Here is a 17,144-nt window from a genome sequence, read left to right as displayed (position 1 = left end):
TTCTTGCGATCCTCTAGTCTGCTGTTGGATCTCTGTATATTATTTTTTATTTCAGTCAGTGTATGCTTAATTTCTAGTTGGTCCTTTTTCATATCCTCGAGGGTCTCACTAAATTTATCGGCCTTTTCCAGAAAATTCTTGAAAAACTTTATAACCGTGGTTTTGAACTCTATATCCAGTCATTTGTTTTCCTCCATTTCTTTCGTTTGTGACCTGTTTCTTTGTCTCTATACTTTGGCTGCTTCCCTGAGTTGATAGAGTGGCTTTGTGTCCTATAGGGCCCAGTGGCTCAGCATCCCCAGTTACCACTCTTGGTGCACCCCTTTGTGGACTGTGTGCATAGTCTTGTAGTTAAGCCTTGATTGTTGTTGGTATCACTGGGAGGAATTGACCTCCAGGCCAATTGACTGTGAGGATCAGCTGTGTCTATGCTGTGAGAACTTATGTGCTGGAGACCCCCTTATGAAGCAAGACTTGCTTCAGTGGGGCTTTGGTGCTCACTGAGTATGCCTCCTGAGTGTGTCCCTTATGGATCTGAGGAGTTGTAATCTGGATGGTCCTACTCTGACCCCTGGGTACACTGGCTCTTGGATCTCCAAGGAGGTGCTAATTTAGCCTCTGCCTGAGGCCACCAGCAGGAGCTATGGAGAGATCTGCAGATTCCTCTTCTTCTTTTGGGTTTTGGAGGTGCCCAGATGGGGCCCAGCTCTGAAGCAATGCAAGCTACTGTGGGGCCTTGGGCCTTCTTTTGGATGTTCTGGGTCTCTGACTCAGCTGCAGTTTGTTAGGCAAGTTTAAATTTCAAAGGACCAAGCCATTCATATGCAAAAGCCTCTGCGGACATCTTGGATGGGGCAGAGTTTCAGGGCGGAGCAAACAGCAATGGCTTCCCATCAGCCCTGCCCTAAGAGGCCCCAGGTCTCATTGTCCCTTGGTAATGGCTGCAAGCACCTCTGAGAGAAAGCCGCCCTCGAGTTCCGCCCACTGCCAGACCAGTTTCTCCCCGTATGAGTCTGGGTCCCCAGAGTCTCGCCCAGAACTGGAGTTCAGAGCAGTCGGGGGCTTGTGTATCCCTGTGGGCTGAAAAAGCCAGCTGTGCACACACGCCTCCGGACCTCTGCCTTTACTTCCGCAGCTCCTCTGTGTCTCAGTGTGCTTTTCTCTTCCCTTCTGCTTGTAGAATTTCCACTCAGCCAGCCTTCCTGTGGTTCTGGGTGTTGTCTGTTTTGTCTTTTAGTTTTAGTTTTGAATTGTTGTGCGAGGCAGCAAGTTCAGGTGTTTACCTATGCTGCCATCTTGGTTTTTCCTCAAAAGTATTCTTTTTGTTTATCCCTTATGAGCACTCCAATGTTGATTTAATTAGTGTATAAATTCCATTAGTTAAGTAGTAGTAGGAGAATGCTGCTTCATAACTTAAATCAGTAGGTGGCAAATGATAGCCTGCAGGCCCACTCCAGCTCCACGCCTATTTCTGTAAAGCAGTTTTATTAGCACCCACCATGCCAGTATGTTTACATATTATCTGTGATTGCTTTCAATCTACAGTGGTGGAGTGAGTTGTTGCAACAGAGAACTGAAAAGCCTAAAATATTCACTATCTCACCAATTACTTGAAAAGTTGGTGATGACTGACTGACATCTTTTTATCCTTGGTTATTTTTATTATTTTTTAAAAAAATATATTTTACAGATTTTTTACAGAGAGGAAGGGAGAGGGAGAGGAATAGAGAGTTAGAAACATCGATTCAGCTGCCTCCTGCACACTCCCCACTGAGGATGTGCCCGCAACCAAGGTACATGCCCTTGACCGGAATCGAACCTGGGACCTTTCAGTCCGCAGGTCAACGCTCTATCCACTGGGCCAAACCGGTTAGGGCATATCCTTGGTTATTTTCTACAATGAGTTTCTTTTTATTTTTTGAAGAATTTAATACCTTGGCATCACTATCATTTTGAACATATCTTACGGAGACTAAAAATATAAAATAGTGAAAATAAAGTCTGGAACATATGCAGAGTATTTTAGAGTTTCCCTATTTTGTGATGTAGTCTCTCATTCCCATGTGCTCTCTACTCTGCAAAGTTTGTCAAGGCTGACATTTTCTATTTGTTACAAAATTCTATATTGAGTTCTGTGGGTAAATAAATTAAGAGGCAAATGATTCTTATTCTCAGAAAATTTAATTTTGAAGGGAAACTTTCTTGTGTTGTAACTTCTTCCCCTAAAGTATTTTTTTATTTCTGATGAGACATTTTGTTTGTTTTTTCTACTGGTTTTAATTACATATAAATGATCAAATTAAGGCTTAGTTGTTTTTATTGCAAGTACTAGGAGTACAGATTATCTTAGAAATCATTTGGCTGCAGAGACAATTTATTTAAGCTAGTTTAAGAAGAGAGGTTTGTTTACTACATGGAAATGGATTATATATTTTCATTGAACCCAAGAGTAAGAAATGGAACTGAACATTCTGAAGAAGTGGAAGTGGGAGCTGAAAATCATCAGGAGCTTGATAGCTCACGTTTTTCACATCTCTGTCTCTATCTCGAGGTCCTGGAGACACGGCAGAACTCTGCATTTCTTTGCAATTCTGCTTCATGCTCCAGGTTCTCACCAGCCTGCTTCCTCTTTGCTCATCAGTACTCAAGTGGCCATTCCCACTGCTAACTGAGACAATCTTTCTGTGTGCCACTTCCCCCAGAGACACTGAGGGTCAGGAAGCTGTCCTTTGTATAATCAGTTGTTGCAAAGGGGATGGGTCCTGCATGGTATTCTCCACTTAGCAGGGCCTATCAGAGCGAGTCCTCAGAGCAGGGACAGGCAGGTTCCTAGGCAGACGGGCATGTGAGATTAGCGGTGCGCAGTACTGGCATCGCCAGTAAAACAGTATTTAGCAGTCCTACAACTACTATTTAACCAATGTAAAATGACACCAGTGCTTAATCCTACTTATAGAGGAAAAACCACTACAGTCATAATTATGCTTTGTGACTAGTACATAAAAAAGAACTACGAATTTGTAATTTTGTAAAGGAAGATTATGCCATTAGAGGAATTCTAAAGCACAATAAAATTTTATTTATAGTTTTATTTTTGTCATCCAACCAGGTCTTTGAATTTTTCCATTTCTAGGCTTTTTCATAAGCATATAAAATTTTTACTGTCCTAATCATAGACTTTTATATTATACTCTCTTCTTGTAATATTTTGGTTTTCTGTGTGTTCCATTAAGTAGTTCACTATAATTTTCTAATAGTTTAGAGTTCACAATTATAGATAGCAAGCAGATCAGTGAACTTCTTTGGGCATAGATCATTTTGCTTCTTTTTTTTTTTTTTAAATTACTTTATTGATTAAGGTATCACATATTTGTCATCAACCCCCCCATCATTCCCATCCCAAACCCCCCCACACGCATGTCCCCATCCCATATGCAAGCACACAAGTCCTTTGGTTGATCTATCTCCCTTGTCCCCACCCTCCCCTACCTTCCCTCTGAGGTCCGACAGTCTGACCGATGCTGTTCTTGTTCTTCAGTCTGTGTTGTTCATCATTTCCCCTAGATGAGTGAGCTCATGTGATACTAGGAATACACTTATAGGAACCGAAAATGAGACAAGCAATAATGGTTATGCTGAGAGGCAAACATTTTGTTTCTTTTGAATTATTTCCCAGGATAAATTTCTAGGAATAGAATTAGTGGGTCCAAAAGGTATGTTTATTGTTTTTATGGTTCTTGGTGCATAAAATCATTGCGACCAACAGGTACAAAACAGTAGCATTTGCTAGATAAACCTTTTTGATTGATAAATTTGTGTTTGTGTCTAGATGACAATGAGGGAAGCAGCAGTGATACTGCCCCTCTGTTCCAGATGGCAGGTGACGGAAAGGACACAGATGACATCAAGATCCCCATGCTGTTCCTATTCAGTAAAGAAGGAAGTATCATATTGGACGCTATCCGGGAATACGAGGAGGTGGAAGTGCTCCTTTCTGACAAAGCAAAAGACCGAGGTCAGGATAAAATCATTTGTTTTAATGCAGCTCAGCACTAATTTTACTGGTTTTATAACAAAAGTGAGTGACAAAAATTTATTTTTGTGTTACCGGTAAAATAAGTACAATTTTTAAAAGATTTCCAGATATATTTTTCATTTGGAAATAAGAGTAGTAAAACATTTATTTGGCTTTGTTTGCCAAGTTAGGATGTTTTTAGAATTGAATATGTAATTTATAATTTCTGCTTTGATTCTGCCCAGTGATGATAATACAAGAGATTACATCCAGAGAGTCATTTTAATATCCACAGATGTTCACCATTTAATTTCACTGATATTGCATCTTATATTTCTTTTATAAGGAGTACAAAGAGATTGTGTAGAATGGTGTTGTATACAACATAATAGTAATTGGGTTTCACCAGGCCACCTATAATCACATGACCACAATTGTAGTGAAGGCAGTAGAAATCCAGCAACTTCTCTCCACTGAGATCTGTTTATAGGTTACAAGAATTGCAAATGGTGATGTCTGAAGAACAAGACATTCCCATGTGCCTTACTACTTCATGAGAGTATCTCTTCCTCTCTAGGCCAAAATGTTTGTAATTTGAAAGATCTTTGAAACCCAAATTACTGTATAAATGCAATGTCTTACTATTATTGTTTTATAGTTTCACACCCAGGAATAGGGGGGAAATGAGGGAAAGTGAACCGTCCAACATAGACTGTGATCCTATTTTGGTAGCAGTTTTTCTTATCCACCAGAGACACTACAGAGAGAGCTATACTCCCCCCACCCTTTTTAAATGGATAAAGTTGTGTAGTTTCTATAGGGTTATTGAATCCCCTGGGATGCTTGTTTGATATATATACTGGTTTAATTCATTATAACTTCCAAGTGGAGCAGTGAAAAAAAAAGTTTAGCAATAATCTACTGCTAGCCAAATCAGTGTTCTGTCTTGTCCTTTTGTATTTCTTTATTCTTCTTTGAGGTTCTTTCACATGTCTGCTCTTTAAGAGCAGTGGAGTGAGTATCTTGCATGTAAGGATGTAATAGATGGAAACAGAGCAGAATAGAAAGGATTTCTAATCTTCTGTGATCCTCCTATTACCTCATGTTTTTATGAGCCCTTTTTATAAACTCAGATCTTTCTTCCTACATTTATGCATTTAGGCACATCAAACAGGCAAATTTTTACTCCATGTAACTCTTTAATACCTTTGCTTTTTCCCCCTATTTTTTGCTACCATTGGAATTTCAGCAGCAATATTAAAAGGTAAAATGATTCCAAGCTACATTATTAATAGTAGTAAGTATCTTCATTTAATAGGCCTCAAATTATCTATATATGTGTGTGTATGTGTAGATATACACATATATATGTGCACATACATGTACATATATATATAAATTTGGTTGAGTGGATACCACAATAGCATCTGATTTAATGTGATTAGATTATTTCATGTCTAGTCAGCTGTCCCATATAATTCTTTATTGATCCTATTATAACAAATTCTATAAATTAAATATCCCATAGAATAAGAATTCACCAGTTTGTGTCCGTGCAAGAGTCACAAACAAAGACACTGTTGTTTTGGATGTATTACTTTTGATCAATTTTTATTTGAATATAGTAAAAACTCTTTAAAACACATATGTTTGTCAGGGTGCATGGGGTTAGGACTATGAGATTATTTAAAAGCATGTGCTTCCCATAACAGAGAATAGGATATAAGAAAAGATAAGTTCTACTACTACCAAAAAAATTTACCTGAACAGTATTCCCTTAAGAACCTTGTAGTAAAGGGGCTTTATTTAAACTATACTGTAGTATGTATTTTAAAATTTTGATAGTCTATACATTTATTGAACTGTGATTCTGTAAGAGTGACCTTTTGCCCAAAAGTCTTAAGAAATCTCCCCATTGTGTAGCTCTTTCAAGAACTGTACAGCTAAATCAGCAGCAAGTTGCAGTATAATTTATATTTATCAATGTAAAAAAATCAGTGATAATAGTTCTTTGAAATCAATTACTTTATTAGGGAAACATCCTAAGAAGTTAATGTTGGTAGTGGTTATTGTTCATTTGTCCTGGGCCTTTACTACTTATGTCATGCTTGTCTTCCACATCAGAATCAGCCACTGTATTGTTAAAAGTGTAGATTCCTGAGTTCTACAGAATATTGAATCAGACTCTCTGAAGGCAGAGGATCAGAATCTGAAATTTTAAATAAGCATCCCAGGTAGTTGTACACTTGGAGAAACACTGAACAAGACCAACAAGACCAAGAAGGTGCCCCTTTTTAATTGCCAGATATGTATCTGGACATATTGTACCATCGAGGGATTATATCAGGACACCAAATAATAGCATCCTCAAAATCTGAGCAATAAAATGACCTTCAGATTGCTCTTTTTAAAAATCTCACTCCACAAATACGTATTTCCTTATAAAGTCACATAGTTTTGATGAAGCAGTTCTTCCCACATATTAATACAGAAATAGAAGACCCAGAACAAGCCCCCACTCCCACCCCCACCTTCTGATTCAGATGATAAGGCCCAGCCGTTAATACAGAACTATCTACAATAGTCCTATGTGCTAATAAGGATGTTCAGACACCTTACTACAGGAGTCCCCTCTGATCTGCAGTTTTGTTTTCCATGGTTTCAGTTACCCCTGGTCAACCACTATCCAAAAATATAAATGGAAAACTTCAGAGGTAAACAGCTTATAAGTTTTAAATGGCCTGCTGTTCTGAATGTGAATCACTTAGCGTATTGATGCTGTGTATACTCCCTGCCCTTTAGTCACTTAGTAGCCAGATCAGTTATCAGATATTTTGAAAGCGAGAGACACATTCACATAACTTTTATTACAGTATATTGTCATAACTGTTCTTTACTATTATTAGTTACTAGAAGCCCGATGCACGAAGATTCGTGCTAGAATGGGCTTTCCTTTCTCTGGCTGCCGGCACTGCCTTTCCACTCCGGCCCAGCCCCTTTCCGCTCAGACCCCGGAGCCGCCTCTTTCTGCTCCAGCCTGCCTTCCCACGCTGCCCAGAGGCCCTGAGAGACCCAGGGTGGGGTAGAATGCCTGCATTGTTGTCATGGTGACGACGCAAGCGTCCTGCCCACCCCAGTCACTCAGCGCCTGTGTATGCAAATTAACCGCCATCTTTGTTGTGTTAATTTGCATACCACTCCTGATTGGCTGGTGGTGTAGCAGAGGTACGGTCAGTTTACATGTTTGTCTATTATTAGGTAAGATTGTTGTTAATCTCTAACTGTGCCTAATTTATAAAGTAAACTTTTTCATAGATATGTATGTATAGAAAGAAAACACAGTACGTACAGGTTTTGGCACTCTCGGTGGTTTCGGGCACTCACTAGGGGTCTTGGAATGTATCTCCTGTAAATAAGAACTACTGTACACAGAGGTAAAGACTTAGTAATTTATCAGGGGGGAATGTTGTATCTACATAAGTTTTAATACTGTGTCTCTCAGGTGTCTCATCTTTCCAAAATGGGAAGTCTATTAATACTAATTCTAATCCTGTGCCCACAAACAAAAGACACTGTGTTTCTTGCCTTTAGCTCCAAGTTGAAACAGTTTACAGTTAAGAATCAGTTTCCGTTTGTCAAGGGAAAAAAGAGATCTGTATTTCAATACATTATTATGTTTGCAGTTTACAGGTAGGCCCACAGAGCCTTGACAGCTCAGGGCTACTCCTATATTTGTGTCTGTCTGAGAAAGAGGCAGCCAGAGAAAATGGGGAAAGAAAAGAAAGGTCCCTGCTTTGAACTGGCAGTGTTAGCAACTTTTCCTAAGCCTCTCCCCCCTGAAGTTGATTGGGTTAAACATGTGCTAAGGTTGGACTGTAGAAGCTGGGGTGCTGTGGGAAAGGAGTTGATTCTGAGGAGAAAAATCTAGTCTGAATGCAGATGGCCTCATTGCAGGAAAGTAGCGCCGAAATCATTCTTGTTAGCGGAATTGGTAGGTACCTACCCTCTGTCCAGCCATGTCATTTTTCTCATGCATTTTTAAATTTGCAAAGTTACTTCCCTCTTTCTAGAAATGCCTCTTAATCCCTAAAAGCCCGTTTTTTTTCTCTTTGAGAACATTTAGCCATGCTAAATACCCAGTTTAAATGGCATCTTCCTTATGAAATTTTCTTATTCTCATCAGCAAAATTGGAGGGCATCTTTTTAATATAGTTCTACGTTGACATTTATATTACATTGTGCTGCTTTACCTACTTCTCATCTCTGTAATCCTTGCTTTCAGTAAAGAGTCACTAGCTGGTTGTGAAGATGAATGAACAACTGTAGGACATCCAGTCTTTAAGTCTCTCCCCAAAATTCCCTTATCCTTTCATTATTAAAACTTAATAATTTTGTACCTGCAGGGGCCTCAATTGGTTGAACTATTATCCCATATACCACAAGGTTGCCAGTTTTATCTCCCATCAGGGTGGGGATGAGAGACAACAGATTGGTGTTTCTCACATTGATGTTTCTCTTGCTCTCTTTTCTTCTGTCTCTAAAAAAATTAATAACATATCCTTGGGTGAGGATTAAAAACATTTAATCATTCTTCTTTTGCTTCTGTGTTTCTGATACACCATTCCTAAACTCACATATAAATGGGAAAATTTCGTTAAATATTAAGACTTTCCATTCAGGAACTTAGCCTTACTTGTAAATTTAATCAAATCTTCTTTTATATTTTCATTAAGATTTTATAGTATTAAGCAATATGGGTCATGTATCTTTCATAATAAATTCAGTTCTATATTTTGTAGCTTTTATTTTTATTATGAAAAGTGTACTTAAATTTTATTTTTAACCAGTATTGCTACTATAGAAGGATCATTGGTATATATCCGTTTTATTTTTACCTTCCTTATCAAATTATGTTAATAGTATTTTTAAAAATTAAGAGTTGCTTTAAGTATACAACACAATCTAAAAACAATTTGACGTTTCCTTTTTCTGTATTTATAATGACTATTCTTTATCCTGTTGTGTTAGCTAGATTTCTAAAAGAATGTTGTATAGTAGGTAACCTAGGGTGATTTTTGTCTTACCTAAGTACAGTTTTGATTTCTAGATGGCATGGCACTACGCCTTTCCCTTTCCTTCTGCACTAGATTATTGCCAACTGGGAACAAACCTGAAGGCTTGTTGTTGTTGTTCTCCCTAGCACCTATGAGCTCTAAGCAGCCCTGCTTCCTCTTCCTCGGGCACCCCAATTCCCCTAATTGTCTCAGTTAAAATGCACCTTTTTCACAGCTTAGAAGAGAAAGAATGCTTGGGCCTCCTCCTCTCCCCCCTCCTCTCACCCCCACCAGCACATACACCCTGAGAATGTAAACGTCCCTAGTCAGGTAATCAATCCTACCTAATCAATTGGTGTATAAGTGCCACCCACCTATACCTGCCTGCATGCCTGTATTTCCTTCCGTTTTTTTGGTTTTGGAATTGGCCCATCTCCCCTCCCTTCTTTGACTAATTCCACTCATTTTATAAATCTCAACTCAAATGCCACTTTAAAAATAAAATTACCTTTCAAGTGTCACTTTTTGAAGGAAACATTCAAATCTCTTTTTCCCCTCTTTTTTAGAAATTAAGTCTGTATTGTTGAAAGTATTACATATGTCCCCCCTCTTTCTCCATTGACCCCCCTCTAGCCTGTCTCCATCACGTACCACCCCAGGCCGTCACACCCTGTTGTCTGTGTCCATGGGTTATGTATATATGCATACAAGTTTTTTTGATCTCTTTACACCCACCCTCCCCCACTTTTCCTCTGAGGTTCCAAAGTCTGTTCTATGCTTCTGTATCTCCAAATCTATTTTGTTCATCAGTTTATTTTGTTCATTAGATTACACATATGAGTGAGATCATGTGATACTTGTCTTTCTCTGACTGGCTTATTTTGCTTAGCATAATACTCTCCAGGTCCCTCCATGCTGTCTCAAAGGGTAAGAGATCCTTCTCTTTTACTGCTGCGTAGTATTCCATGTTGTAAATGTACCACACCGCGTTTTTATGCACTTGTCTATTGATGGGCACTTGAGCTGTTTCCAGATCTTAACTATTGTACATTGTGCTGCTTTGAACATAGGGGTGCATACATTCTGATTGGTATTTCGGGTTTCTTAGAATATATTCCTAGAAGTGGGATTACTGAGTCAAATGGCAGTTCCATATTTAATTTTTTGAGGAAACTCCATAATGGCTGTACCAGTCTGCATTCCAACCAGCAGTGTACTAGGGTTCCCTTTTCTCCACATCCTTGCCAAAACTTGCCATTTGTTGATGATAGCCATTCTGACAGATGTGAGGGGTGATACTTCATAATCATTTTAATTTGCACCTCTCTGATGATCAGTGACTTCGAGCATTTTTTCATATGTCTCTTGTCTGTATGCCCTTTTGGAGAAGTGGCTATTGAGGTCCTTCGCCCATTTTTTAATTGGATTATCTTCCTGTTGTATAAGTTCTTTAGATATTTTAGAAATTAACCCTTTATCAGATGTATCATTGCCAAATCTGTTCTGCTGTGCAGAAGTTTTTTATTTTGATGTAGTTTTATTTTCTTAGTTTCCTTTGCCCTAGGTCCACAGCGGTTTGCCGCTCTGTTGACTAATGAGTTTGCCGACCACTGACCTAGACTCTCGATTCCAATAATTACAGGCTGTTGTTGTTCCTTGTGATTTAGTCCCTATTCCAGTGGTCGGCAAACTCATTAGTCAACAGAGCGGCAAACCGCGGCTCGTGAGCCGCCGTTTGCCGACCACTGCCCTAGGAGATGTATATGTAAACATATTGCTGCCTATGGTTTCTTCTAGAATTTTTATGGTTTCAAAACTTACATTTAAGTCTTTTATCCATTTTGAGTTTATTCTTGTGTATGATGATAATTGGTGGTCTAGTTTTTTGGGTTTTTTTTTGCATGTATCTGTCCAATTTTCCCAACACCGTTTATTGAAGAGACTGTCTTGACTCAATTGTTGTTCTTGCCTCGTCAAATACTAATTGAGCGTAATGGCGTGGGTCGATTTCTGGGCTGTCTATTCTATTCCACTGATCTATATGCCTGTTCTTGTGCCAGTGCCAGGTTGTTTTGATTACAGTGGCACTAAGAACGTGTCAGAGTTCTCCATTTATTTTGTGATCCTTTGGAAATGTCATTTTCCCCAGCTGATAAGATCCATAGGGGCATATCTGGTGTTTGTTTTTGTCTGTTTTACCCTTAGCACCTTGCACAGTGAGGTATTTGCTGACCTACCGCAGAGGCGGGGTGGTGTCGCACTTGGGCGTGGATGCTATTTAGACACTTTCTTGTCAGAACCCTAAGTAAAATGCCTCTGGTGGTTCCATTATGTATTCATTATAAGAGGGTTTAACTTACTAGTCAGCCTTCCAGTGGATTTTAGTTTATAATTCTTAAACCAACAATAATGAAACATAACTCGTTATCTTTATGAAAATATTTTATTTAACCAGTCACATTAATGCCTTTAAATCATCCAAATTTTTGTATTATCTGCATTTTCATGGCTTACTGAGTGGGAATTTCACTTTCCAAAAGACTTTTATCTTAAAATATAGCAATGATATGTGCCGTTTAAAATTCTATTTAATATGTTCTCATGTGCAAGCTTCACAGACTTTAGATATTTAATAAATTTGAGAAACAATGCGAATATATACATTTTAATAGTATTATTTAGTGTATATCTTGGCATTTACTCATATCCATTGAAGTCAGTCTTACCTGTTATTTGGAAATACATTTATTTTCTTCTTGTCCCATTTTGCAAGATTAATGTACAGAAAATTTGGTTGCATTATTATAAGGCAATAATATTACTGTTTACTGTTCTGCATTAATATGTTTTTTAAAAACTTTATTTCTTCATTTGATTGTAATACCCTTTTTTAGGGGAAAAGTTTCATGGAACTCGTTTCTTTCATACACAGATCCTGAAACGGAAAGTGAGCCTCAGAGTGCTGATCAGACCACATCAGGCTCTCAGGAGGTGGATGGAGAGTCTCCGGAGGACAGCTCTCTGAACTCTCACTCAGAATCATCATCTCCAGCAACTACGGACAATGCTGCTGCAGGCGCTTCTCCTTCCCAGGAGAAAATTGGGCTTGCAGGCTTTGAGACTGAGTGTACATATTTCGATGAAGATGAAGAACAGTCAGAAACTGAGGAAGATTCCAATCCCAACGTCAGCTGGGATCAAGAGGACCAGCCCCTACATCCCATAGTAGCAGACTGGAATGAAGATATGAGAGCAATTAAAATGCTGAAGAAGGCATTGATGAAGAAGAAAATAGTGATTAAGAAGGGCGAACTATGACTCACTGAAGAATCCGGTGGTAGGTATTTAACAAGAGTAGGTAAACTGTGGTTAATGGACACCCTCATACTAAGCAGGCTCTCCAGTGGGAGGCTTTAGTATGTGACGAGAAACCGCGTTCTGACTGGGATAGTTGGTTATCATAGGAGCCTGGAGCTTGCTATGTTAGAATTGACCTTGTTTCAAACTGTCCCCTGAGAAATGGAAACTCAGTCCCCTCGTTGGCAGCACCGCACCACCCTGGGCCAGGAGAAGACTACTGGATGCGCCTCGGATCCAGGTTTCTGCAGGCTCTGGACAAACGAGAAGCAAATCTGGTTAGTAGTGGGGTGTGGAGTAGGAATTTGTATTGCTTCCTAATTAAAGGAAGCTTGACATTCTAGGTTTGGGGGTTAGAGTGTCTTTCGGGAAACACCTGGTTGTGCTGCCTTCACAGAAAAACTCAGTGGTTATGAAGCAAATGTGTTCACGATGAGAACAGTCTTGCTCATCACTTTCACTTGCTTCATTGTGTAACAGATGATCAAAATGACTTGATTTCCCCCCTCTTAACAATGTCCTTTTCATTTAAACCAAAGGTGAAGCCAGTGTACTTTCTCAGTGAGTTCTCTGCATAAGGACTAAACATTGGGACCAGGTAAAAAGGTCATCTGCTATATTGTGGAAATTGGTTATGTAATACTTTTGAAAAATGGAGCAAGGGAGAAACTATACTGTTGCAATACGAGCTTGCCATTGGGCCTTCCATAGGGAAAGCTGTGACTACTCTGAAGTGGAACTTAGTGCTAGATCCTTACAGGGTAAGTGATAAACCTTTTCCAGTTCATTTCTCTCAGAGGTGATCCCTCTAGTCCTCAGCCTTACTCCATCCCAGGTTTAGTATGCATTTTGAGCCACAAGGCCCAGGTGACTGATAGCTTAATACATTGTTCCATTTCTCTGTCTGAGGAAGCCATGGTCATGCTGTGGTAACTATGGTTTCTAAAGTTGTACCTAAGGAGCCTGTCACATTTTCTGTTGAATCATGGTTTTTAAATTTGCTTTTTCTTTTTAAAACAAATATTCCTTCTGATATGGACTTGAAAATTAGCGTATGGTAACCTGTGTAGAAAACTTACTTACACAGTACCAACTAACATGCAGCCATATAGCTTAATTTTTTATTTTTATTTTTTGGTGGCAGTCTGGTGCTGGCCATATTTTAATTTGTTGATAGCTGTAGACATTCCTGTAGTTGAAATCATGGCTTTTTTTTTTTTTTTTTAATTTACCTGAGTGTGTTCTAAAGGCATAGTTTTTGAGAGACTTAATTTTCTTTCTCCTTACCATGACATTACATATAACCTCCTAGGACAGTTTTGAGGTACTGACAAACTGAAACTGTGTATGAAGCTGTTAAAAAAACAGCAGTGCTGTGTTGTACTTGTGTATATACATGTACAGTGTGTCTTAGATCCAGGTAGATGTATTCTTTTATAAGAGAAAAAATCGCTGCTTTCAGAAACTCCAGCTAAACTTAATTGGGTCAGTGAACCATAAATCTAATAGAGAATTCACTTGGGGTGGGGGGTGTAGATTAATATATAAGATCTTTATTGGCCCTTAATTCAACCTGACACCAAAATGGGTATTTTTAGTCACTGCATGTGAAATTTGGCGTAAGAAGATAGAACTATAATACATAGAGTTCACGAAGGGATAGACATAGTGCTTTGTTCACCTTAATTGCAAAGCTGCCAAAATAGCTAAAGCTTAATTACTTGCCTTGATTTATAGGACTGGGGCTTGGCAAAAGGGAGCAGATGTTCCTCTAAGACTGATTCCAGAAGCCTTATATTTAGTGATTTGATTTGTTTGTAGCTCAGAGCCATTGTTGTTTAAATCTCACTTTTCTAAGTTATCAAAACATTTTTTCCCCCAGCAAATATTTTTGTGGCATACAAGGAAAAGCCAGCTTACTGCCACTCTACCTTCCTTTGGCCATTAGGGGGAGTTGTTGCCATTCATTGAGGTCTAGAAGCAAATTGCTTACTTGTTTAGAAAAGTGAATCCTTAACAAGACAGGAAAGAAAATAAAGAAAAAAAATTAAGTTATACTCAGCGCCCAGAAGGAATTATACCCTTTCTTAAATGGGGGAAAGTCAAGTATAACTCCAACATTGCAGTTGCCTCTACATTTCTTAATTGACATACTGCCATGAAGTTGTTTAAAAAATTCCAACAGCATTAGAGTTTTTTTTTTAAATACCTTCTATAGAGATTTTATTTACTTCTTAAAGATTCGGGGGATTCTAAGAAACCCTGAATTTTAGAAACATCTGGTCTACCTCAGTTAAATGTTGACTGCATAGAAAGAGAGCTGAAGTGATCACCACAGCCATAAAATTGTTTGACTAAGAAGGAGTTATACAATGTTTACAAACCTGGAATCAAGTAAGGCTTTTATCTGAAAGTTATTAGAGCAAGTATTTAATTCAGGTATTTAAGTTTAACTTGTTTACCAACTAAAAATAGCTGTAGTTTTTTTCTGCTTATCAGAGTCGATTGAAATGATATACCCTTAATTTGCATTACTTTATTTGCCATAAAGTTTTAGTTGTGAAAGAATTGTAATTTACTAGTTCGGCGTGGGATATTTTGTTGGGTAGGTTTTCTTTTTAACATTAATAGGCTTCCAACAAGAACATAGTTATTATTTCAGAACAAATAGTTTTTGACATTATATTTTTACTTCACAGTATTAAAGAGTAAAATGAAAAATTGTGCACACTCTGATATTCTAATTACTCCCTCGAGAATGTCTTAAATTACTGTCACACAGCCCTTTTCATAGTAAAACCAGCATTTGTTCTCTCACCAAACCCCATGCCAAATTCATCATAAAGAAAGCTCAGCATAAGTAATTCAAATAGTGCTTATAATTGTTTAGGTGGGGGCATTTAGTGAATATTCCAACCGGTCGTTTTCTGCACAAGGCTTTAGTCAGAACATAGAAAAAAAACATTCTGTGAATGAAATATTGTATGTTCAGATTTTATAAGAGACATTTTTAAAAGCCCAATTTACAGCCGTATATTTTCTTATGATGTAATTTATGAAAAAGATAAGATGTCTGTACTAACAGGTGCTGTAACACTACTGTTGTTGGATTTTATTGTTTGGTGATAAATGTATACACTATTTCTAAGGGAAACTGTACTGTGATGTAAAAGTCTGGGCAAAATGTATATAATCCTTGTATATAAATGTGTATCTGATTATAATAATTACTGATTGTAAAGATTTAATAAAACATGTAAATATTCTGGTCTAGTTTTAATGTGAACTTTTAATGTCACTGCATATGTTTATACTTTGATCTCTTTTAAAATGTTTTCATTACTTTTCAAGTCATCTTTCCTGTAATTTCTATTTTACCCCACGGGAATAAATTTAGGGGACAGCTTAGGGTAAAGAACACAAACGTACCTTCAGCAGCTCCGCCAAGGACCCTCCGAGGAGAGTTAGTGATTCAGTGTCAATATTGGCAACATGTTCCCTCACATTCAATCAGTTGTCCTGTCAATGTCGTCATCAAAAGTAGCACTCACCTCAGTTCCAGTGACATTTTCTGTTAGCAGCCACTTTCCGGTCCTGTGATACTGTGCTTTTACTCTGTACTACTTCAGGGCTTCTGAGGTCAGATATCTTGAAAGACCTAATAATAGTATTATTTATTGATCATTACTTTCTTTAAAGATGCGCAAACTAAAGTTCTAAGCGCCTTACTCCGAGCCCCACCTTTGGTGACTGGGCATTGGGAGCCCATGCTCCTTCCAGTGTGCTGTCCTCTCCCTTCCTTTGCCAGGCCTCACCCCTCTTCCCCCCTTCATTTCAGTTTCAGCTCACCTTTCTGTGCTCAGCGGGGACTGACATTTAGGAATGGTAGCATCCATTCTTAGGTTCTCTGGACATTCTTTCCGGTCCGTGTGCCTCCACTCCTATAGGACAAAGCACCAATATTTCAGGAAACAGCTAAAGGATCCATGGTACCTCTTGGAAGATTTCAAAGGTGAGGTTGCTTTTCTGAATAAAGCAAACTTAAAAGGTCTTTCTAAGAGAAGTAATGGTTAATTGAGAAGGATATGTCAGCACCTGGCTGCTAGTAAGGCTTGTATTTCTCAAAGCCTTCTAATCAGTCTGGAGGTCTATAATTTTTATCCACTCTCTTCCACAGAGCAAATGGGAGGCCGCTGACAGACCCTTGGGATCGTCTTAACACATTGCGGACGGATCATGAGCATTCTCGTGTTTTCTGTTCTAAGACGCATGGCCAATCACAAGAATACTTTAAAAACATACTAGCGTCTAAGAACATGTAATAACTTCAAAATGCAATGGATGTTTCATTTTAAAGCATGCCTTTAACATTTATGTAAAACATTTTTTGTACTCGTTCAGTAGAAACTTACCTGGCCACTGGGTAAAGCTAGCAACAAAACTACTGGTCCGCAATGTGTTAAGTCACAGAACGTACTCACCATCCCAGATGACAGGAAAAACATTTAAGTTTAAAAGTTCTACGGATCTGTTTTTGTTCGTCCAGAGACAGAGAAGCATCAATCATACCGTCAAACCTCAGAGGGAAGGTAGGGGAGGGTGGGGGTAAGGGGTAGAGATCAACCAAAGGACTTGTATGCATGCATATAAGCCTAACCAATGGCCACCGGAGTGGGGGGTGGGGGGGGGATAAGGACACATATGTAATACCTTAATCA

The 17,144-nt window shown here is 38.6% G+C and overlaps 1 protein-coding gene across 2 annotated transcripts in view; it reads left to right on the top strand.

Annotated features, from left to right (window-relative positions):
- Nucleotides 1–15,689, top strand: part of EDEM3 (ER degradation enhancing alpha-mannosidase like protein 3) — a 66,422-nt gene extending 50,733 nt beyond the window's left edge. For both annotated transcript variants that reach the window (XM_079761336.1, XM_079761335.1), the window contains exons 19-20: nucleotides 3,830–4,015; nucleotides 12,002–15,689. In XM_079761336.1, the coding sequence (XP_079617462.1) occupies nucleotides 3,830–4,015; nucleotides 12,002–12,387 (572 nt within the window). In that variant the 3' untranslated portion in view covers nucleotides 12,388–15,689. The remainder of the gene's footprint in view (nucleotides 1–3,829; nucleotides 4,016–12,001) is intronic.
- Nucleotides 15,690–17,144: the final 1,455 nt, after the last annotated feature.

The sequence above is a fragment of the Cnephaeus nilssonii genome (assembly GCF_951640355.1).
Source record: "Cnephaeus nilssonii genome assembly, chromosome: 21".
NCBI lineage: Eukaryota > Metazoa > Chordata > Mammalia > Chiroptera > Vespertilionidae > Cnephaeus > Cnephaeus nilssonii.
Note: the sequence above shows the minus strand (reverse complement) of the source record. Positions and strands in the feature narration are given on the sequence as shown.